At 46.9% G+C, this 23,002-nt stretch overlaps 1 protein-coding gene across 2 annotated transcripts in view; it reads left to right on the forward strand.

The window, feature by feature from the left end:
- LOC128110092 (calpain-8) overlaps positions 1–23,002 on the forward strand; it is a 76,097-nt gene that overhangs the window by 32,462 nt on the left and 20,633 nt on the right. The window contains exons 3-12 of one of the 2 annotated variants that reach the window (XM_052737864.1): positions 1,615–1,733; positions 2,538–2,671; positions 3,577–3,745; positions 4,456–4,539; positions 6,689–6,774; positions 8,395–8,469; positions 9,188–9,348; positions 15,426–15,601; positions 19,052–19,063; positions 21,635–21,846. In XM_052737864.1, coding sequence (XP_052593824.1) covers positions 1,615–1,733; positions 2,538–2,671; positions 3,577–3,745; positions 4,456–4,539; positions 6,689–6,774; positions 8,395–8,469; positions 9,188–9,348; positions 15,426–15,601; positions 19,052–19,063; positions 21,635–21,846 — 1,228 coding nt within the window. Of the gene's footprint in view, positions 1–1,614; positions 1,734–2,537; positions 2,672–3,576; positions 3,746–4,455; positions 4,540–6,688; positions 6,775–8,394; positions 8,470–9,187; positions 9,349–15,425; positions 15,617–19,051; positions 19,064–21,634; positions 22,259–23,002 lie in introns of those variants that run through there. The other variant, XM_052737865.1, reaches the window with a different exon arrangement.

The raw sequence follows: 23,002 nt of genomic DNA on the forward strand, positions 1-23,002 counted from the left end.
CCGACCTTGTTGTCTTGACTTTGTCCAGGTCTTGCGCAGGAACCAGAGTGCTGTGACTTCATGAATGCCATGGCCTTGCTGGGGAAGGATTGATATATATGTGCCACTTAGGACTGAATACTCAACAGTCTCTTAGTCTCAGCGCTTTGACCAGCTGAGTCTCACTGGTGCCTACTGTAGAAAGGGGCTTTTCTGGCTAAGGCTGAGAGGGTCTAGTGTTTCTCATGGGGACAGTGATGCCTGGAGCACACAGGAGGTGTTAGAGCTAGAAGAACCAGATGAATAAGAGAAACAAGGACTGCTTCACTAAACCCCAGACTCCTAGGGCCTGGGGTCTGCAGTGAAGTGGAAAGAGGCAGCATTGGGGGGTATGGTGGCATATTGTTTTATACAATGTGAGGGACACTAAGGACGTTTTGTCCTCCAGCTCCACAGTACCATGAACATATACACAAGTGTGAACAAAATTATATAGCTTCCAGGGTGCTTGTCCCTCCCACTCAGCAGGTTAAGGTAAGCATGTAGTGTCTGGGGCTGTGACTCATCAGTGGATGTTGTCACTGAGAGTCAGCGATGCTGTCTCCGGAGGTGGCTTTCAGGAGCCTGGGAGGTCTGTCTCACGCAGAAGGGTGTTTTCGATCTGTTTCTAAATTTACTCAGACATGCAAAGTGATCAACACCAAGCCCCGGGATGTTTAACTTCTCTTGACTTTCACTCCTTCTGCTTTAAATGATGGTGATTTCGTGCTCGTCCCTATCGCAGGGGAATTATAACCAAGGCTCTCATGGTGAACTCTGAAATATAAAAGGACCATTATACTCTACACAGATCATGCAGAATCAACTGTCATTACTCAAGGCCATAGTGGGAAAGGATCGCTCACTCGCTCACTCACTCTCTCACTCACTCACTCTCTCACTCACTCACTCACTCACTCGCTCACTCACTCGCATACCTTATGTGCTCCTGAATAGCTTCAGCGTTCCTCCCCACCAAATGTATCTGAGTTAACAACAAATGCGACAGAAGGACAAATTCCTTTCTGTTTCTCTCTATTTCCCTTCCACTGACTGGGAACCTAGGAGCTGTGAAGTGGTCAGCATGCAGGGCACAGCAATAGGGATGAACAGAGAGTTTCCACGCCTGAGGAAAACCCTCCCAATGAGGCCTCAGGAGCTGAATGTGTGTGCACTTCAGCCACGAGAGGAGACTGCATGCGTGACTTAGGTGAGGGGTGTTGTGCTCTTTGGTTGACTGTGTCCTTCCAAGACTCAGTGCCGGGCCCCAGGCCCGGTGTGATCATGCTAAGGAGGGGACCGTAGGCACCAGTGGTCCTCTAATGGGGTGGGAGAATTAGCCAGGTCCTTCAGCCCACTGCTTTTCTGTCATGTATAAACCAGCACCAAGCAGAGAAGTAGAAATAGGGACTCTCACCGATACCAAGTCTGTCGGCTTCCTGAACTTTGCTAAGTACATTTCTGTTATTGATATGTAACCCACGCTCTGGAATTGTATTACAGCCAAAGTCAGTCTACAACAGACATGAACTCCGGAGTGATGGGGACAGTGAGGGTCTGGCCTGACAGGCTCCTGTCTCCTCTGATTCCTTGCAGGTGACTGTTGGCTTCTGGCAGCCATTGCCTCCCTCACCTTGAGTGAAAAGCTGCTTTACCGAGTGGTCCCCAGGGACCAGAGCTTCCAGAAGAACTATGCAGGCATTTTTCATTTCCAGGTATTAGGCCTTGCTTGTGACTTTGGCCACCACTTTTGTAACTTAGTTATTACTTCAAATCTGTGGAATCAGAAACTTTGGAAGTGAGGCCAATACTGATGTCAGATTATCCCTCTGGGTGACTTGGGTAGATACTCCTGGTTGAGAACCATTCCTTTATACATCTATCCAACCATCTTATTTCCCTGTCCTTCTTCCCTCAGGCCATGGGGCCATAAGGGAATCACTCTGGACTAAGGACCAGGAGATGTGAGCCTGAGCCACCCACTTTGGCTCCTGGGTGATACTGAGCAAGCTCTCTTCTCCACAGACTCCCAGAAAGACTAGATGTTTCTTGGTGCTGGTGGCATCTCCTGTGTGTGGACGAGGCATAAACCCTCTCAGGGCATTTGAGGTTCACAAAGCCTGGAGACTAGCTCACTGACAGCAGAGACTGATAGGTAAACGGCGCTGGTGGCGGTGCTGGTTACCAGGAGCCATGGCCATGACTACCAGAGTTACAGAGAGCTGTATTAGAAGGAGGGAGGGGCTAGGAGGGAGGAGAGCCAGGCCCGGAGGGAGGGAGAGATGGCGGGAACAGACAGAGAGCAGAGAGAGAGGGTGGGGGTCCGCGTCTGGCTTTTTAAGGCGCAGATTGCGTGACCATGCAGTGGGTATGTAGTCACCAGCGCCCCCCTGATGACGTAAGACACAAGAGCCCTGAGGAGTGAGGGCAGAATCCTAACAGAGACCCCATCCAAGGAGGCTGCTGAAGGACCCTTCTCTGCTTCTGCATGTGATAGGTGTTATGTTTTCCACCCCCAGTTCTGGCAGTATGGAGAGTGGGTGGAGGTGGTCATTGATGACAGGCTCCCCACCAAGAATGGACAACTGCTCTTTCTACACTCGGAAGAAGGCAGTGAATTCTGGAGTGCTTTGCTGGAGAAAGCCTATGCCAAGTAAGTGAGAGGGTGAGGAACCAGAAGCCCCTGGGGCCTCCCTGAAGGCTCTCACCTGACCTCCCACTCAGGGTGCGACAGCCACATTTTCCCCAGCATCCAGACATGCCCAGGCTAGACCGAAAGCACCCTTCTGAAGAGAAATAGAAATTTGGCCTGGGAATTTAAGATCTCAGCTCTGCGGCTGGAGATGTGTAGCTCAGTGATAGAATGCTTGCCTAGCAAGCGTAAGGCCCTGGTTCAATACTCGATACACCACAAACATAAATACATTATATGTATATAAAGATCCTAACTCTATCTCATTAAGACTATCTCTCCAGCTACTATATTTTCCTCTCTCAGACCCCGGTAAGGTCTTGGGGCAGAATGAATGTTTATGTGATGAGGATGATGAAGGAAAGAAGGGTTTTTAGCTACCAAACTCAACGAAGTTTCGGCTCATTCCTTGAGTGTCATGTTCCTGACTGACATTCAAAGTTGAAAGGCTTCTTTGAATTCGTCTTGTTTACTATCACTCTGTTCTGACACCCTAATAATTTTCTCATTCTGTTAGGGTAATCCTTAACAGATACCCCTCAGCCTCAAGGGAAGGCTCCCCATTCCTAGCTGTGCTGGATACCCCGAAACCCAAGCAGTTAGGGCCAATTCTGGAAGGGTTTTTGGTTTTGAAAGGGAGTGGGAGACCTGGAGAGGGGCTGCCTGAGGGTCTGTTCCTAGTGAAATCCTGGGGTGTCTGTCTAAAACAGTGGCCTGTGTGTGCGCTAGGCTCCTGGTCATAGCTGGCCAAGGTCTTTCCCTGGCCCTCTGGCCTATGTCCAGCATTGTCCCTTTCCAGTCCTGTGGTTCCCTTATTAGGTTGCTCCTGACCGTGGGTGGTATTTATTTTCTTTCTTTTTCAATAGGCTCAATGGTTCCTATGAGGCTCTTGCTGGAGGCTCCACGGTTGAGGGCTTTGAAGACTTCACAGGTGGCATCTCTGAGTTTTATGACTTGAGGAAGCCCCCGGGCAATCTGTACCACATCATCCGGAAGGCCCTCCGTGCGGGATCTCTGCTGGGCTGCTCCATTGATGTGAGCCTCAACTCTTCCCTTTTTCTCTTTTCTCTGGTGACATGTTGGTTTACAGTGCGCAGGAACTGGTGAAGACCTCAGGAATGGGTGGGAACTAGGCTTAGTCACATTTTAAGATTATGTTTTGCTGGTAACTGTTGGAGCCACTTTAGTATGGCTAGACTCCTCCCAAGAGCACAGCCTTGTCTCCTGGATCGTAGGCCCTATCTCCTTACCATCTGTTTGCTAAATCATCTTAGTCTTTGGGAAAACAAATTGGCAGCTGACAATATTTGATGGACTTGGAGATCCCTGAAGAAAAGAGGAGGGGCCAGCCCTGACAGGAAGATTGGCTGTATGGAATGCCAATGTGGCCTTAGAGATCAGGTCTGGAAGCCACCAGCCTGAGGGCCAGTTGTTATCTATCTATCCAGATGCTCTATCTTCTTCTCTGGCTGTCATAATGCGTAGTTTCATTTGTTGGTTTGTTTTTGAAACTGTAACTATGCTCTCAGTCACACTCTAGGCTCCGCAGCTGCTCACTACTTGCCTGGTTTATTAAGAGGGGTCGTCTAGAGATGGGTCTCTCTGTTCATGAGTTGTTGCTGCCCCTGTACTCTTCCCGCCTGGGAGAGCCCTGGCTGTGTGGTGTACTTTTAGAAAGCATTGTAGTGCTGACTTCAAAGAGGTCAGCGTCAGCCTCCCTGATGGGACTCTCTCTCCTTGACCAGGTCTCAAGCACAGCCGAAGCAGAAGCCGTCACCTGGCAAAAGCTGGTTAAGGGTCACGCATACTCTGTTACTGGAGTCGAGGAGGTAGGAAGGGGTTAATATGAAATCCGGGGTGTCCCAAGAAAGCGGTAGGAGATCCTGCTGAGAAGTTTTGAGTTGCCTTTGAGCTTTCCTGTTTACTCAGGGCAAGTTTCTCTCTGGATGCAGAGCCCCAGACAGATGTGCAGTTAACTCGTGTTCACTACAGGGTACCTGCAACTCTTAGCTTCTCAGAGGACAGTATCTGAGCCATCCTCACTCTAGCTGTCTGGTTTTAATTAAATTTGCCTCTTTTCTGAGGTGTGATCACAAAAGTTATAGGGACTATCAGTTAGATTCTACACACATTCCAAACAAATGTTCATGTAGGCAAAGCAGTATAAACTCATAAGAGTCACTAAAAGAAGAAATAATTTCTACTCCAGTGTTCAGGATGATATTTAATAATCACATAGATATTCTTCATTCTCTGGCCCCAGCATGGCCTATAATAGTCATGATTTTTATTTCATATGGTCTACCTACATCCAAATGGGGTTTGAATAATTTGGTTTATAGTTAAAAGCATAGATATAAGTGGACGATAAGATGAAGGTAAAACACATCAACCCAGACAGTGTCACAACTGAGAAATACATTTTCTTTAGGTTTTCCAGTGATTGTGCAGAAATAGTCACACATTAAGTACTCCAGCTCTCACAGCTTATTGTAACGATGGCAGTACTCACTACACATCTTTCTATTGAATGTGGTATTGTTAAATCAAGTCAACTCCGTAAACATGAATGGAATGTGTGAGGAAACTATGGGCTAGTGTATGATGCAAATGATGGTGATAAAGACCTGATAGACTGACCTGTTTGTGCAAATATGTACTAGCATGTGTGCGGTGGTGCATGGGGACCACACTCAAGTGCTCATTAAATAGTGGCATGAGGTAGTATCTTAGTCCTTATCTGTTACTGTAACACAATTCCTGAATCTGGATGATTTATAAAAGAAAGTTTTGTTTTTTTTTTTTAAATCTCATGCATTTGGAGGCTGGGAAGAATAATACTGGGTAGCTTTGTATAGCTTCATAGCAGTATCAATTGGAAGGGTAAGTGGGCACATTCAGAAGAGAGACAAACAAGAGGAGATTTGCAATATAACACCTTTAGCAACTAATCCAGTCCTGAGAGAATGAGAACTCACACCAGAAGAATGAACTCAGGCTCGTAGGAAAGACATGAACCCCATCACGTGTTTTAGAAAGCTCCACTTGCAAACCCCACAACAGAGGTGACCACATTTTACCTCAAGTTCCCGAGGGCATTTATACATTTAGGCTTTGGAGACACTCTGCTAGGCTCCTATGCTTTTCCTGGAGAGAGGTGAACAAACACCTACTCAACCCAGATAAGGCACCAGGGATGACAGATCAAGGAAACAGTTCCACCAGACCCACCTCAGTAGACCAGTGGTCATACTGCACTGGATGACTCAAAGGCAGCTGCAGCACCAGAAAGCTAGCATGGATGAGAATACATTAAAACTGCATCTCTGGAACTCCTTGCGTGACTTGTAGGCAGCACCCAATGAATAAGCTCTGCTTGCTCTGCAACTGTTCACTGCTTTTACAACCTTGGGGAGGGGCTTTGTGAATCTTGTAACTTTCAGGAACTTCCTGGACCCCCAAGTTTCCTTTACTTCCCAAGTCTAATGAGCTTTCTTGAGGAGGGGATAGTTATACAGCTAACTAGGTAGTCTTGAATAACTGGGCTTCTCGGGATCTCCTATTGTTGAGGTCAAAGTGTGAAGTTTAAATAAAGCAACCATGCATTCTAAATGTTTAGCACTGTGCCTAAGCCGGTAGTAAGCAATCAATAAATGTTAACTTCCACAACATTGGCATCGTTTAGGGGGAATTTATTAGAATGCTGTCTCCGATATTCAGAACAAGGTCCAAGTTAATCAACTGCAAAATCTAAACCTAAGTTTAAGTAGATACATAGTTGGTTTTGTGGTAGACTCACTCTTCATTTGTTTTAATAGCTTGTGAAAGCAAAATATTTGACCGAAGCTTAAACACAGCATGGTAAAGAAAAGGAAAGTGTGGTCTTTTGGAGACATTTGAAACACTGAACACCCTGGGTGCCGTCATGCGCCCCAGACAGCAGCAGTGTGGTGATTTCCCTGTATGTGGCTCTTGCAGTTGGATTTCCGTGGCCGCCCAGAGAAGCTGATCCGACTGAGGAACCCGTGGGGTGAAGTGGAGTGGTCGGGAGCCTGGAGTGATGCGTAGGTCCCTCTCTCTCTTTCCTGATGCTTACCTTCCCTGTATAAAGGTGTCATGTAATACACACCATAAGCAATGAGACCCATTGTTCAGTGGGTTCTGCAGCACTTACTGTCTGTAGGTTATACAGCATGCTGTGGAAATTGTATTCCGTGGTTCCAAGTTGGGAAAAGCAGAACAGAAACCACTTTGTTGCAGTTTTTGATTACAGATTTCTGCTTTGGCACTTGGAAATTTGGCAGCTCCATGGAATTTTGCCTAGTGTTAAATAAAGGCTTACCTATTTCCTACCACACTGGTTACTACAAGGTAAAATCAACCACTCACAATCTGATATTTCCCTGCCACAAACACTATTCTCCTGAGTACTAAGAAAAAAAAACAAAGATGTTGGGAGAACCTTGATCCTGGGAGCCATGGCCCACTTAGGCAGTGATGAATGTGAGTGTCACTTACCCCATGAGTTCCTGACTAGATGGGTGTTGATTACTGGGTGGAAGGACAGTCTTTGGTCTGCCTATCTACTGGTAAGGGAAGTCAGTCCAAGGAGATGAGGGCCTGGAATGTCTATACTCTGGCATCTATGTCCCTGATGTCCTCTACTAGCCAGAGACACAGTCTGGGCTATTTACCTACTGGTAGTTGGAGAAGGAGGACATGGACACTCTTAGGTGACGTGTCTGAACCCCATTAGCATCCAGCTGTGTTTTGCTGTTGTTTAAGTTTGAAATATCAACAATAACACCAACTGGGAGATTAGATTAGATCTAGAATTCCCAATCAATCCCCTAACTTTTGCTTGTAGTAATCACACTGTGGGACTTGGTACTGACTGAATGAATGTTTTGATGGCTCCAGATCACTTTTGCTGGTCTCCAAGTGTTCAGAAGCCAGCTGGAGGGAAAGGCTGGGCCCGGCTGTCTTCTTGGCTGGGGAGGAAGAAGTGCTCAGGGAAGAGCTTCTGTTTTTTTTTGTTTTTTTTTTTTTTTTAGCACTGGTCTTGACACTGTTCACTTATCTAGATATGCATTTCAGGAAAACCCAAAGGTCAGGCAGCTATAGACGGCATTTGAACAAAGTACATGGATATTACCACAGAAAGGTCACCATCAGGACGCCGGGGAACATTACTTCAAGGAAATTCCCATAAAAATGGGCCTGATAATCAAAGCTGTAGACTTAGGAAGTGGACAGTGTCTGTGTCCCCGGAGCTGGCTGGGTCCTCTTATAAATTAGTCCACCCCAGTCTGATAGAAGATAAGAGTGACAAGTTACTAATGGATACAGTAGTACCTGCCTTTCTTGTGACGGGATCTCCTTGTTCCAATGGTCAGAGGTCTGTGGGTCTTAATTGGAATGTAAAACTTACCCAGAGAGTGAAAATTAAAATAAAGCCATTACGTTTCTGCTGCATGCCCTGGCTGCCCCTGCAGGAATCCATGTCCTTGGCTTCTTCTTCCATCCTCTTCTTCCAGTGGTACACTGCTTCATACCAGGTCCAGCCTGTCTTCTTCCCTTGATGGGGGTGCATCCCATTTGAGGTGCTTTAGGGCCATGTAGCTGCAGCCAACAGCTTGCATCCCAGCCATGGCCACCTCTGTTTCATTTCTCCCCCTCCACAGTGCACCTGAGTGGAATTACATAGATCCCAGGAAGAAGGAAGAACTGGACAAGAGAGCAGAGGATGGAGAGTTCTGGTGAGAGGCTGTGTGCTGAAGGACTGTCCCCTAGGTGGTCAGTCTGGTCCAAGGTGCTCAGGAGGACCAGTCTCCAGGACTTCCAGGAATGTGATGAGGTTTCTAATTCAGGGGCCACTATTTTTTTCCTGCCCCCTTGCCCTAGTATAATTCTCCTCTATTCTCATATCTAAAGCCTTGGGACCCAGATCTCTGTGCCCACAACAGGACCTGGCCAGCAGCCTGTCTGCCTGTTGGGAGTCTAAAACAATGCTCGCCACCCCCCGCCAAATTCTAAGGCCTAGCTTACAGTCAAAACAGTATTCTTTCCTTTGCCTGGGTTGGGAGGGGGTGTCTGTGGAAGATACAATGTCTTAGAGGGTATCTCCACACTGGATATCAAGGAGAATTCTTCATAAATGAACCTCTACTGGGCTTAGCTGTGATCCAGCCTAGAGGCGAGGGTTGCACCGGCATCCCGTCCTGGGGGAGTCCCTTTGGTTCATGGTTCCAACTCTGTGTGGCTGGTAGATACAGGAGAGAGATTTTTAGGAACTGAGATGCTGACCACAGTGACAAATTTAGACGGTAGCTCTGTTTGTTTGTGTCACTGGGCTGTAGATGGAGGGAACCCAGGCAGTCTAGAGCTGCTGGAAGACAGGGCTCTTTCCTGGGCCTTTAATCTCTCTTCCAGTCCAGCCCACTTTACTCACTCCCTTCTGGTCCCTCTATTCTTCAGGATGTCCTTTTCGGATTTCTTGAAGCAGTTCTCTCGACTCGAGATATGCAACCTGTCCCCAGACTCTCTGAGCAGTGAAGAGGTCCACAAATGGAACCTGGTGCTCTTCAACGGCCGCTGGACACGAGGCTCCACAGCCGGGGGCTGCCAGAAAAACTCAGGTGAGGCAAAGGCCAGATAGCTGGCTTTCCCTCCTGGGCTGCATGGCTTTTAACATGGATCTGGGGACAATGAATGCCCTTGGACCTGAGGTCCTGTTTCTTCTCTGGCTTGGAGGCCAGGCCGGCAAGGTGAACAGTTGTTTTGCAGCTGTCTACCTGAGGCCTTGTCTCGGCTCCTGTGTGTTTAAATCATCCTTGCTTCAGCCACCCCTGCTCTCCCAGCATGCTGCTTTTCACAACCTGTTCCTGGACCATCACTAAGGCCTCCTGGGCTTCTCTTGGGTTTCTGCCTGCCCTACCTGGTCCAGCTGGCTGACACCAGCCCACTGAGCTTGGGAGTAGAATATTTAACAATGTCAGTAGACAATCTAGCGTTTCAGTGGGCCACACTCAGAAGGGCAGTCATTCTGCTTTGTGCTGCCTGAGTAACGGCTGAAGGGGTGAGGCTGTGGGGGTCAGGAATGGACATACCCAGACTATGTGTGGGTCATGTTCCATTCTGTGTGGGGGTCACCAGCGATCCCTCCCTGGTGGGGATATCCCAGGGCAAACCACTGCTTTTGCCTTGACTCTGGCTCCCTTTGAGAGTGGCCTCCCTGGTTCTCCCAAGATGACTAACATGTCCTTGTGTAGACTCCTCCTAGGTCGCGTCCACTGAGACAGCTAATGAGGAAACAACTGAGAAACGACCCCCAGCTCTCAGGAGACACAAAGGAAAGAAAAACACACTCCCCTCTTGATAGTTCCCACCTCCATGCTTCCCTGGCTGCTGTTGCTCCGCTGATTTGTGTTGATTGACTCGGCGTCTCCATGCAGGGGTCAGGGGCAGCTGCCGCCGCTGCTGCTTTCTTCCCAGCCTGAGCACTGCATGCTATAGAAATGGTAGCATTGTAAACCCCCATGTGGGTACAGATGGAGCACAAGGTCTTACTTCCTTCCCCATCCATCTCCATCTGGCTGCAAAGACCAGCTGCTGACAGACCTGAAGGGGGAGCTGGTGGCTTGCCCCCATCAGTCAGCTGGACAGTTGTGAGGCCTGAGGGGCGTTCCTTTCCTGGAGCTTCCGTTTTTTTTCAGCCCTCACAATGGTTCATAATTCCTACCTTCCAACTCGCTGGGGCGCAGTGAGCATTGTAACTCCAAGCGCACGAGGACGCGCTTTGTAAACTGTGCAGTGTTATACAAATGGGATGTATTATTTTTATGGCCCATTCTCTTCCTCTAGTACTGTTAAGGAGTAAACAAAAAAATGTAGGAATTGCAGTAATGCTACATTTGGGAGAAATTAAAATATGCTCACCATTAACAAGCTCTTAGAAAAGACATAGGAAATTCGCATGGATCATTCTGGAAGCTCAGAACCATAGGGGGTGCCCAAGGTGTCTGCATGCACCAAATCATAATCCCATCTGTGCTGCCAGGTAGCTGTCAGGAAGAAATGGATTGTTCTTGCCTCGTGGTAATGGAGTAAGTACAGAAGATTACCGAATTTTCTGTCTCCCCTGGAATTCACAGACACCTGATCTTAAAATCCATATGCACCTGTGCCGTGAGTGAAAAAAAAGTCTAGAAATGGAGGCTCTGAGAAGGAGGAATTAAATAAGTACTCTCACTGTTATGGAAAAAAAATAATGAATGGGCCTTGGACATATGTGAACGCTATGCTGTCTTACAGAGTTTGCACCATCACGCAGAGATTGTAAAAACACCTGCTGACCCCTGCTCACCCTAAAACAAACACTCCTCCCCAATTCTTTGTTGCGATTGAATGCCTAGCATGGCGGAGCCTGTCAGACCTGTCTTCTTCAATTATGTATACTCTCAGCTTAATTCCATCAAAGAACTGTTTGTGTGTCTGTGGTGGATCCCTTAGGCTTCTCTTTGCTTAGCTTGGGTAGTTGCTAAGTTGAGAGATCTTTTTCAAAAGTTGTCTTTGAATAAAGGTGTTATGTGTGTGCGTGTGGAGTGTTGCTTTGTGCACGTGTGTGTGTGTGTGTGCACTTGCAGATGTTAGGTGTCCATGCTGTCTCTCATTCACCTCTCCTTATTCATTCTCTTTCACCCTCTGTCTCTTATTCCTTTGAGACAGGGTCTCTTGCTAAACCTGGAGCTATGCCAACAAGGCCTAACAAGCCCCCTGTTTGTATCCCCAACAGCACTGGGTTTACAGGCACATACATTGTAGGCTTCCTTAGACCACCAGCCCCCAAGTCATGACATGGAAACTTATTATAAATTATAAATGCTCGGCCTTAGCTTAGGCTTGTTTCTAGCTAGCTTAAATCAACCCATTTCTATTAATCTATGTGCTGCTCTGAGGCTCATTTACCTCATCTACCTACTGTCCATCCTGCTTTTTTGCTTCCTCTGTGTCTGTCTGTCTGTCTGGTCCCTGGCTGGCTGGCTCCTCTTTACTCTCTGCCCACCAGCCTTGCCTGTTCTTCCTCTGCCTAGCTATTGGCAATTTGGCTTTTTATTAGACCCACCAGGTGCCTTAGGCAGGCAAGGTGAAACAGTAGCATATCTTTACATAATTAAACAAATGCAGCATAAACAAAAGCAACACATCTAAAGATAGCTAAACAAATATTCTATTCTACAACATTTACCTCTTTTTGTCTGAATAAAAAGGAAAGGATTTTAACTTTAATATAGTAAAACTATATATAATAAGAACAATTATCAAGTAAGAATTGCATTTACAATATCCAGTTCATTTATATTTGGCAAATTTAGAGAAAATACTCCATTATTTGTCCTATCTTGGTGAACCCAAAGTTTTGTACCTAATTCATCTCCTATCATAACTAAGGCAAACTGTAACTATAACTATCTAGTCTTCAACTTCATCAAAGACCCCAGAAGGATATAATATTACCTGAGTAAAGAGGAAGTGCAGTGCAAGCCACTTGCAAAACTATAGAAATGACAGAGACATCTGGCTGCCTGGACAGTCACCCAAGGTTCCTCTGCAACACTGGGGCATCCATCTTCAGCCTACAGGCCTAGAGTATCTGGCAGACATTTCTATGAATCAGGAATTTGGAAGGACTATCCCACCTTGTCTTGGCAAAGTTCAGCTTTCTTTTGTGCCCTGCATGTCCTGTTTGGATTGTATAATGTTAGCAGTAGAGGCAAGAACAGTTTCTTGCCCACTTTGGCACAATGAAAGCAAATTCCACATGGAGGTTCTTCAATGCCCATCTTTTTTTTATGAAGTTGATTGATGCTGCCAGGAGCAGATGTGTCTCACTTCATGAAAAGCCTTAGGTTATTAAGCATTTTAAATGCCATATTTTGTAGGTCTCTGAAGCATTTGAAGATCACCTATCTATCTAAAATGTATCTGTTTAACTTTGAAAACATACCTAGCATGACTACAGGCTTGATTATTATAGATGACTAACTACTAACCTGCATTTCTTAATTATACATTACATTTTAAAATGAGCTACATAGGTATAATACCTTAAACAAGAGTAGAAACATACATACAATATAACAAAAATCATTTTAAAGTTGTATCAATATACCAAAATCCATACCAATGCAAAATATTTGAGATTAATAGTTGTCTTTTTACCCTTTATTCCTATATTTCCCCTAAATGATTATATTTATAACTCACCAAATGACCAAAAACCACCCCACCCACCACACCTCTTGAGAATGTGAGTGTGGTGTTCTCTAGACTGCTTCCTGTTGTCTGGGGGTGACAGCATCTCCAGGGGACCTTGAGAAAATTGAGACAATGGTCAAGTCCTGGGGAAATTGGTTGTAACATTTTTTTTGTCCAGTCTCAGAACTGTTCCCATGCAGAGGAATCAGTATAAATGTCACCTGTCTTGTAGGGTTTTTTTTTGTTTGTTTATTTCTTTATGTCTGTAGCCAAGATTTTCAGGAGGTCTCCCCTGATCAAACCTGATCTCTCTTAACCTGGAAGGAATCCACAGCCTTTCATTTCCTGTGGAAACAAAAGCAACAAAAACAAAACCTCTCCCCAAACACAATACATCTTCTGAATTCCATTTTAAAGTGAAGGCATCCCTAAAGTATCTAGGCTGGTTTAATTCAGCAGTCCCTGTTACAGTCCAGTGTCTTTCAGCAGCTACCATTTGCTCATCAGCATTCAAAAATTCAAAGTTAACACCATATAGGACCCAGATTCCCTGCGTATTTCCCATCTTTAAGTGGCCTTTTCCCTTTATATTACTTTACTCTCTCTTTAAAGACTTTATTATTTTTAAACTGTTTTTTCATATGACTGTCTATGCCCATTTTCTTTTCTTTCTTAAGAACTGCAAACATTTTTTTAAAATGCTAACATGTTTATAGGTATTTTTTGATCTGGACCTGCCTTACTGTCTACCTGTAGTGTTCTCTGACCATGTGAGCCAAACTTTAAACTTGCCTGTGCCTTAGTGCTGGTGATTGGCCCTCCCTGCTTGGGTCTGTGAGAGCTGAGCTTTATGCCCCATGGGCATGGCCAAGAGCTGCATTTAACTGGGAGCTGCATTTAACCACCCTAACTCTTGGTGCCTGAAATATGGCAGGTGTTTAGTTAGCTTGCTGTTTCTGCTTAACATGTTGGCTGCTCAAGTGCTCTCTGTATGGCAGAGATGTGCCTCTGTATGCTACAAGCACCAGGTACTAGGAAGCCATTTTTTTTTCAGCTTTCTTAGACCCTAAGTAGAAATATGTGCCCCACATTGGGTGCCAAATCTTGTTTTAACTTCAGCACAGTGGCTGTGCCTTAATCTGCTGCTATCTCAGCCAGCAATTGCAACTCTGCAGTTACTGGGCTGTTTCTCTAGCAGTGGCCTGGCAGCTCAGGCTGCAGCCTGGTGAGAATTCTGCTCCTGCGAGCACTGGCCCTATCACTGCTGCTAAAAGTGAGAATTCTGCTCCTGCAAGAACTTGGCCCTATCACAGCTGCTAAAGGTAGCTTTAACTAAATCTCTAGCATTCTAATTATGAATAAGACTTGAGGTTCAAAGGCTAGGGTGAAAACCTTCAAGCTCAGAGAGGCTGAGTAACAACTACCTAACCCTTTCTCCTTTCTGTTGTCCATGGAAGACTGATGCTTCTGCTTTGCCAAACCAGAAAAGGCTGAGCCACTCCAAACTCCACTTTCTACTTCCTGTGACTCTCTGTTCCTCCTGGATGCCCTCTGAGGTTCTATGATTACTTTCTGTTAACTAGTTGCTAACTTAGCCTCTTTATCCAAGGTTAATTTTATTTAATTAGCAAAAATGCAAACTTGGGGTTCACAGTGTGTTCGAATATGCCCCAACATGGTGGTGTTGGGTTTTGACATGGTGCTGGGATCTGAACTCAGGTCCTCTTGCTTGTACAACAAGCCCCCTACCCACTGAGCCATCTCCCCAGCTCAAAAAGTCATCTTTTTAAGTATCAATAGGTGGTGTAGCAGGAATGCTTAATGACATTGTGATTTCTCTTACATTATTGAATGACTTGACTGGAAGGTCGTGTGTCTCATAAGCAGGCTGTAACACTGGACATCTCTGGAGGCCCATTGGGCTGAGGGATAGAGGATGGGTCTTAGGGCATCATGGGGTTGTAATCCAAGGCTGGGGCTTCTCCTGGGCTTGGTGGAGCACATGACAGTCAGATGGCTTTCTAGCTATGAGGCAAAGGCCTTCTTGGTTCTTCTGGGACTCTGTTGCATCCATCCCAGAGATACACTTCTCCCTAAAGAGCTCCTTCCAGGTGGAGTCTTCAGCTAAGAACAGGAAGAAATGAAGACTTCCAGGAAGGCAAGATATTGCTTCCTGGTGCAGTCCAGAGCAGCCTGGGATGACAGGATCTCAGATTTCACCACAGTTCTGGGCTACTGGTTGATCTAAGCAGACAAGATAGACATTCTAAGCATCTACCTGTGGGGCGGAGCAGGGAGGTGGGGGACTGCTTTCCAGTTCTACTGGGCCAGGCAATCTGGCCAGTGTTACCCTTTCACTGGGACGATGGAGGCTCTTTCTTTCTTTCTTTTTTTTTTTTTAATTTCCATTCTTCATCTCCTCACCCTTGTTGGACCATTGTCCCTGGATGATTTCCAGCCACTTACTGGACCAACCCCCAGTTCAAAATCCATTTGGATGATGTGGATGAGGACCAGGAGGAAGGCACCAATGAATCCTGCTGTACAGTGCTGCTGGGTCTGATGCAGAAGAATCGCAGACGACAGAAGAGGATTGGCCAGGGCATGCTCAGCATAGGCTACGCCATCTACCAGGTACAGCTGAGTCAGGTTCCTCCATCAGGGTGCACTGATGTCTTTGATCAGGATGTTTCGGTCAATGATTGGAGTGCATTTTCCCTATTGCTCAAATACTCTTAATAAGATGTTGTCCTTGCTCCCTTACATCCATAGAACTCTTACCGAGGCTTGGATTCCATAGTCAGAGATTCATCCCTATGGCTGGAATTTCTGCTGTTAAGACTGAAATATGCAACTAATTCATTGCACTTTACCTGTCAGTATGAACTCAGTGCAAATTTGCATATTCGACTCTTTTCCAAGAAGAGGTGTCTCAGTGGCGCAGGAGCCCAGAAGATGAGGGTGGAAAACATTTGAGCAATAAAATGCATTTCAGAGTGGAAGTAGGTGGCTGGATACAGAAGCCAAATGTATATAGTCCCCTCTTTCTACCATTGGAAGTCACCTGGAAACACACAAGGCACCCGCTTGAGTCTGAGGAACCACACAGCCTTTTTTGGTTCTGGAGTCTCTGGATTGAGGAACACAGCTGGTTCTTGTCTCAGACTTCAGTCCCTAGTTCAGGATGCCAGGCTTCTCCAGTGACTGCCCCTCTGTGGACTTCATCTCCCTGACACAGTAAATCAAGTCTTCGGGGTTGATAATCTACTAGGACCATGCTACAGTCCTACTTCTTTACCCAGGCAAAAACTCCATACAACGTATCCTATGGGAACTCAGTTTTTAGCTTTTTGGTATATTACAAGTGAATTTCTTGGTTTAAAAATACAATTCTAATCAGGAAGACCCAGAGCTGCTAGGAAGCCCAGCATCTCAGTATAAATTAAAGCACATAAAATAAGCATTGTAATAAATTTTGAAACAAGGAAAAATTCAGTTGCCAAGCCCATACCATCTTCCTCCGGCTCCATTTATCATAGTCTTAAACTTAAGGTTTCAGGTGTGTGTGTGTGTGTGACAAAAACAAGTTAAGGAAGGGTTTATTTTAGCTTACAGATCAATGCACAGTCCACCATGGCAAGAAGTCAAGGGAGCAGAAACCTGAAGCAGCTGGTCTGCAAATGGAAGAGAGCAGCAATTGCACACTGTTTAGCTCCCTTTCTGCACTTACATACTCCAAGATCCTGGATAGGGAATGGGGCCACCCAGAGTAGGCGAGTCTTCTTATGTAAATTAACAATCCTATACAAGCCCCCAGGCTTATCTTCCAAATGACTCGAGTCTATCAAGTTGGCCATTAACACTAACAATGTATGTAGGAGTGTGCATGTGTGTGTATGTGTAGTGTGTGTGTGTGTGTGTGTGTGTGTGTGTGTGTGTGTGTGTGTAATTGGAAGAATGGGAGGAGTGGAAAATAATTGCTACTTAACAGCAAGAGAAAAGAATTGAAAGTAACTAAGCTCCATTTTATTCCAACCTATCTCTTCCAGCCCTGTCTAGGCACAAATACTACAAACCCACCCTCACTGCTTACAGAGATAATAGGCCTGCATGCACCCCAACACAGCAAACTTGCCTGAGCCTCTGCTCTGTGCCATGTGCAAAGCCAGAAGCTGGGGACACTGAGTGCTAGCACACAGTTCCTGTCCTCTGGGTGCTCCCAACCAGGAATGTGACTCTGATGGCAGGGCAGGGGGGATCTGTGATGGTGAGGGAACCTCAGCTTCGTGCTTGGGGAGCCTTTAACCAGGTCTTCAGAAGATGACCTGCATTTAAAAGGTGGAGAGGAGACAACATTCTAGCCTGAAGTCACGCCATGTGCTCCTTGACAGCTTAAAACTTAGTGACTGTTCCAGAGAACCGACAGCTGGCAGGGGCAGTTTCAGGGTGAGCCACTCAGGGACGGTGGCCAGGGCTTCATCTGTCAGGCCTCCTTCATTGTACCAGATCAACAGAACATTTTTTTCTCAATAGATGTGTGTGTTATGGTGTTTGCACCAATAAATAATACACACAGCATGTCAGTTTCATGTATCAAATTATAGCTGTTTATAAAATACTCCAGCGTATGTGATCTGTGGTCCCACTTCTTGTCATTGGAGGCATATAATTTAGAGCCTGAACTCTGTGAACAGATTGATTTTAAAGTCAAATTGAGGAAATGGATGTAGGGAGCAGCTGGGGTAAGGGGAGCAGCCGGGGTGAGGGGAGCATCTGGAGTGTGGGGAGTAGCTGGGCTGCAGGGAGAAGCTAGGGTGTGGGAAGTAGCTTGGCTAGTAGGGGATATCATATTTTCATCCCTGCTGGTGTCTCCCTTCTCTGGCTGTAACTGTCTGAAACTAGACTCAAGCCTGAGGTTGAAAACCTTTGGCCAGTGGAGAAGCTGCCAGGCACCCCTGAAGGCTAAAGAGCCCCCCTCCTGCCCTTGCAATCTCTGTGGGCAGTGGCTCTTCCTGTCTGTCTCAGGGGACTCAGGGCCAGGTGGACTCACAGCATGTCAGAAGCATCCAAGTTGTGGAGGAAAAGCTAGCCAAAGTAATTACAGAAGCTCCTGATGGGCGCAGAGGCCTCTGTGTGGCTGACTGTGTTTTAAACTCCAAATTAGAGGAGTGCCCATGTCCCTTGACCACTCTAGCCCTGCTGAGGGGATGCCAGGCAGACCCTACTTCCCCTCAGAGCAGAAGGCAGTTCCACAATGGGCCTAAGCTGTCAGTATGCTCTTCTGGATCCAACAGCCTGTGTGGTGGGGCAGAGGAGGGAGGACCCAGCAGGACTAGGTTTTCTTTTCCGCCTGAAATGGGAGCACTGAGCATAACAGGGCTCCCACTCTGGGTCTGAGAGCTCTTCTTCATAGTCTTCAATTGTGTCCCAGAGAGCTGCAGCTGAGCTAGTGAGAAAGAATTCACTACCTCATGTAACCAAAGCAAAGGACAGAGAGAAAGGATGCTTGGGGTGAGGGAGTCAGGCCACCAGAACACTTTCTCTCCACACCCTTCTCTAGTGTCAGTGACATTCTCCTAGCCTAGCTTTCTTCACTGACCAACGTTACCAGCATAAAAGAAGGAGCCCCTTTCCTTCCAATTTAAAAATCTGGGAGGAATCTCCTATAGGCCTAGTTTGGGTCACCATGGCTGAAGACAGAATCAGTTGTGACTTAAGTTGAGTGGAATTTTCTTTCCAGCCAAATCCTTGATCTGGCAGGCCAGGGTAGGAAGTCTCTGGGAAGAACTTGGATCCAACTTAAGCTCAAACATTATTACTTTTGGAGTATTTGGGAGATCCTGGTAGATTACACAAAGTAAAAATAGGGGTGTCCCCAGCCCCAGATTTCTAAGACTCAGCAGTCTGCATATGGCCTTGAATCCACCGAGCACTTCCCAGTTCAGAAATGCTCACCCCCTTTCATTTCAGCTAGAACTTTCTCCCTGTGTGTTGCTGTCTGTCTGTCTGTAAGGTGTAGGAAGAGACTCCCAAAGGGAGGGACTTGAGCGCTCAGGTGAACTGCTCTTGTCTTTTGCCCTGCAGATTCCCGAGGAGGTACGTGAGTATCGCCTGCACAGAGACGATCTTCATTCGGTAAGGAAGGGCATGCCTGCCTTTGGCTCCTTCCTGCAATGGAGTCAGGCTCTCCTGCGAATACTCTTTTGATCTGGTGAGCTGGTAGCCCTGAGAGCCAGTGAGAACAAGCCCAAGTCCCACCTGTCAGGCCCTTTGGGAAGGGGTCAGGGGTGATCCTTGCCCCTGTATGAATGGCGGCTTGGTCTGACTAAGGTGATTGCAGCGTGCTATAGGTCGCTTTTTGTCTGGCCGACAGAAACAAGTGCCCTGGTGGCTAGTTAGAGAGGGAAGTGCCAACTTCACCCTCTGCTCTGGCTTGTCCCACGCTTCTCAGTAAGTCACAACTGGTTTAGGGAATTCCATCAGTAGTGTCCTTATGGTCCGAGGTTCCCTCTGCCCTCCCGAGCCTTGGTCACTGGTACCACCCACCTCAGCTGGTGGAAGCACTCCTGACAGAGGACCTGCATGGCCCCACAGGAGAGCGCAGTCAGCACAAAGCAAGGACCCAGAGTGTGCTTGCCCAGGGCCGTCTCAGCCACAGCCTAGGAAGTCTTAAAAATCTCAGTGTACAGGCTACATCCCAGCCAGTTATATAGCAGCATCTTAGGGTCAAGAGAACACAGGCATTGTAAGTTTATAAACAGCCTTGACTCCAATGTGTAGTCATAGCTGGGTTTTGACCTGGAGTCAATTGCACTAATTATGCAGTGGTGTGTGATAGGCTGCTGCCTTCTCTCCTCTGCCAGGTTCTCTGACCAGGGATATGGGTAGACCCACAGGGCCCAGATTTATAGGCTTGGGCCCAGACAGTGTTCCCAGATTGGGTCACAAATGCGTGCTATTTATCATGGAGGGAACAGACAGGGTGGTGGTTTAGTGCATTATTTTCACTACTAGGAAATACTGGAAACCATACCCAAGTTAAATGTGGTTAGTGGTGGCTCCCATCAGAGATGCTCCACTGATATGAGTGTGGGGTCCTATGTATGAGTGGTAGAACTTTCTCCAAGGGCGCCCACCACAACCTTGGCGTAGATCCTGTGATCTGCAAGTGTCACAGAGACTTCTGGTCAAACTTGAATTTGCCTCAATCTCTAGAGGGATTGTTAAATCACACACCATTGGGCCTCACATCTATAGCATCTGGCTCTATGGGTCTGGAGTAGATATAACAATTTGCACATACCCCACCCTGCAGGGTTCACCTGTTGACCTCAGCCTCACACTTTGAGAATCACCATCAGTTGAGTCCCCTTGATTCCCACACCATCACTGCTAGCTGAGTTATGTCAAGGGAAGACATGAAGGCCAGAGATGCTTGACACCTAACTGGATGGGGTCTCTGATAGCACAGAAGAAACCCAGTTCTTGCCTCAGTGGCTCCGGGTCCCACTCCACTATGGCCTCCTGAACAGGGATTATTTGGTTGGTTCCACCCTTGGATTCTTCTAGAAACTCTGTTTGTCCTTCCCTAGACAAGCCCAGGTATCAGTTAGCCGCCCACCTGTACTGACAGCTCTTTCTCCTGCTGGAATCTTTCCTCCCTCATTTCCATCAGGGAGACCAAGAACGACATTCAGCTTGTTACACTTAGATGTTGCCTGTGGCCCTGTGGGTGCCCCGGCATGCTTACGTCCAGGGTGGAAACATTTTCAGCAACAAAGCATTGTGGCTGTCCTAATTGTCACCTGGAAGGCTCCCTGAGGAGTTCCAGGGAAATGACAGGGGACAAGGGGGTCCTACTTTTGTCCCCCTGTCAGCAGCACTGGGATTCAGAGTGACCGTGCGTGGACACTGACCACTCCAGGGTGGGCACTTCAGCTCTTGCAGCTTGCCTGCACCTGCCTCTGTCATCGGCATCATATAAAGATTGATTGCAAAGATGCAGGGCTCTGGGGAGGCTTAATTACAGCACTAACCGTGTTGGCCCCTGTGTTTTCGGAGCACTCCGCGGTTAGTAATTAGCCTGTGTCACACACTGACTGTCCCCTCCCACCCTTCCTCACAGCAGACGCATGGGAGTATCTTACCCTTTCTGAGGAAGAGCCCTGGTCCCCAGGAGGCCAGGAGGGACCCAGAACAAGGCCTGGATATCTGCCTTCTCTGTCTCCTTCAGAGCCTGGTCACTTTAGTCACCTCACAGAGCACGTCACTTGAGGACCAGGGTTAAAGTTTCCTTCTTCAGCCCCTGATCTGGACTGTGAGAGTCAATGCTGTTCTCACAGACAGCTGCAGAGTATTGGCTGCTGCCATCGTGAGGAAAGAATTGCAAAGCCTACACCAGACACCCCAAGCTCCACTCTTCATTTAACTGGGGAGACCTAGAAGGCAAAGGGACTGGCCAAGGTCACAGTTAAGGCCACAGCCTCACGGGGCTTGACACTCAGGAGGCACTCCAATCCACTTAATGCTTGAGACACAGTAAGCTAGCTTGTGACTGGACTGAAAGCCTCCTGATTCTTACACATTAGGGGCAGGGAACAATCCCTAATTTGACAGGGTTGGGCTGAACTCCAAGGAGAAACTGACTCTGCCCATTACTTTGCACAGCTGGAGAGTCACACGGATGCACACTTCGGCCAGGACTTCTTCCAGGGCCGCCAGCCCTCCGCTCACTCCAGCACCTACATGAACCTGCGGGAAGTGTCCGGCCGGGTCCGACTGCCCCCAGGGCAGTACCTGGTGGTACCATCTACCTTTGAGCCCTTCAAGGATGGTGACTTCTTCTTGAGGGTGTTCTCAGAGAAGAAGGCCAAGGCTCTGTGCGTCTACTTTGTGGGAGGATGTCTTCTGAATTAGGCCACAGGTGGAATGCAGCATCAGGAGGCACCCGCTGCTGAGTAACCTGTCCCTGGATCTTGGTTGATGGTTCCAGAGGAAGTTTGACAGCATGACACCTCCCAGGGGCCTTCCCTGGGTGTGCCTCCTGCTGCCTCCACTTTCCTTTATAGTACTGGGAATTTCCTCATCCAGAAAGGTTAAGGCTGAGGAGAAGGCACCATCAACAGCCTGTTGACCAGCTGCCTACTGCCTGGCAGAGGCTTTTGAGATCTGGGGCAGGGATGTGTACACAGCATACACATCCTCAGTATACATACCATACACATTGCACACAACCCACATACTTATATGTACATTAGACATATATACAACATATGTACCAAATATGTACCATCTATGCATCCCCCATCTTTATGTACACAGTATAATACCACATACACACTATAGACAAACATATACACATGTACAGCATGCACACCATGTATATCATGTATACACACAACACATGCCTTAACTACATGACACAAACATGTAACACACAAAACACACATATATTATACATACCATATCATATAAACATGCCACAATATATGTTCCCAGAGCCCCTTGGGCAGATAGTGAATCTCCTAAACAATCTTGCTGTGGTGATGAAGGTCCTAGAGACCCTTGGGCAGATCTAGACAATTCTAGACACAATTGGACTGATAATAAAGATTCCAAGGTCCCTGGTACAGATTGAGTAGGTCCCACTGAACCTTTAGAAGACGGAGAAAACTGAAGAGTTTCCTGGAGAGATGTTGATGATCCCACACCACACACCACATACATGCATAACACACACCATTTACTTCAATACCACATACCACTCAGTATGCACATATACCACTAATACATAAATCACATACACACACCATGCATACATCACCCATAGAATATTCACAGAGACATCCAGAAATTATATACATATTCTATGAACCACATGCACCATGCACACATACCACACCACAAATCCTAACTCACATCACATACATACTGCACATCCCCCTGCCCTGTACCCACCCTCAAACTTCACATTCTCTGAAAGACTGGCAGAGGATCTGGCAGTGAGGTTTTCAGAAGAGAGAAGGGTAGCAGCTG

Source organism: Peromyscus californicus, unplaced genomic scaffold (genome assembly GCF_007827085.1).
Source record: "Peromyscus californicus insignis strain IS unplaced genomic scaffold, ASM782708v3 Scaffold_14__1_contigs__length_90479793_seg_2, whole genome shotgun sequence".
NCBI classification, from domain to species: domain Eukaryota; kingdom Metazoa; phylum Chordata; class Mammalia; order Rodentia; family Cricetidae; genus Peromyscus; species Peromyscus californicus.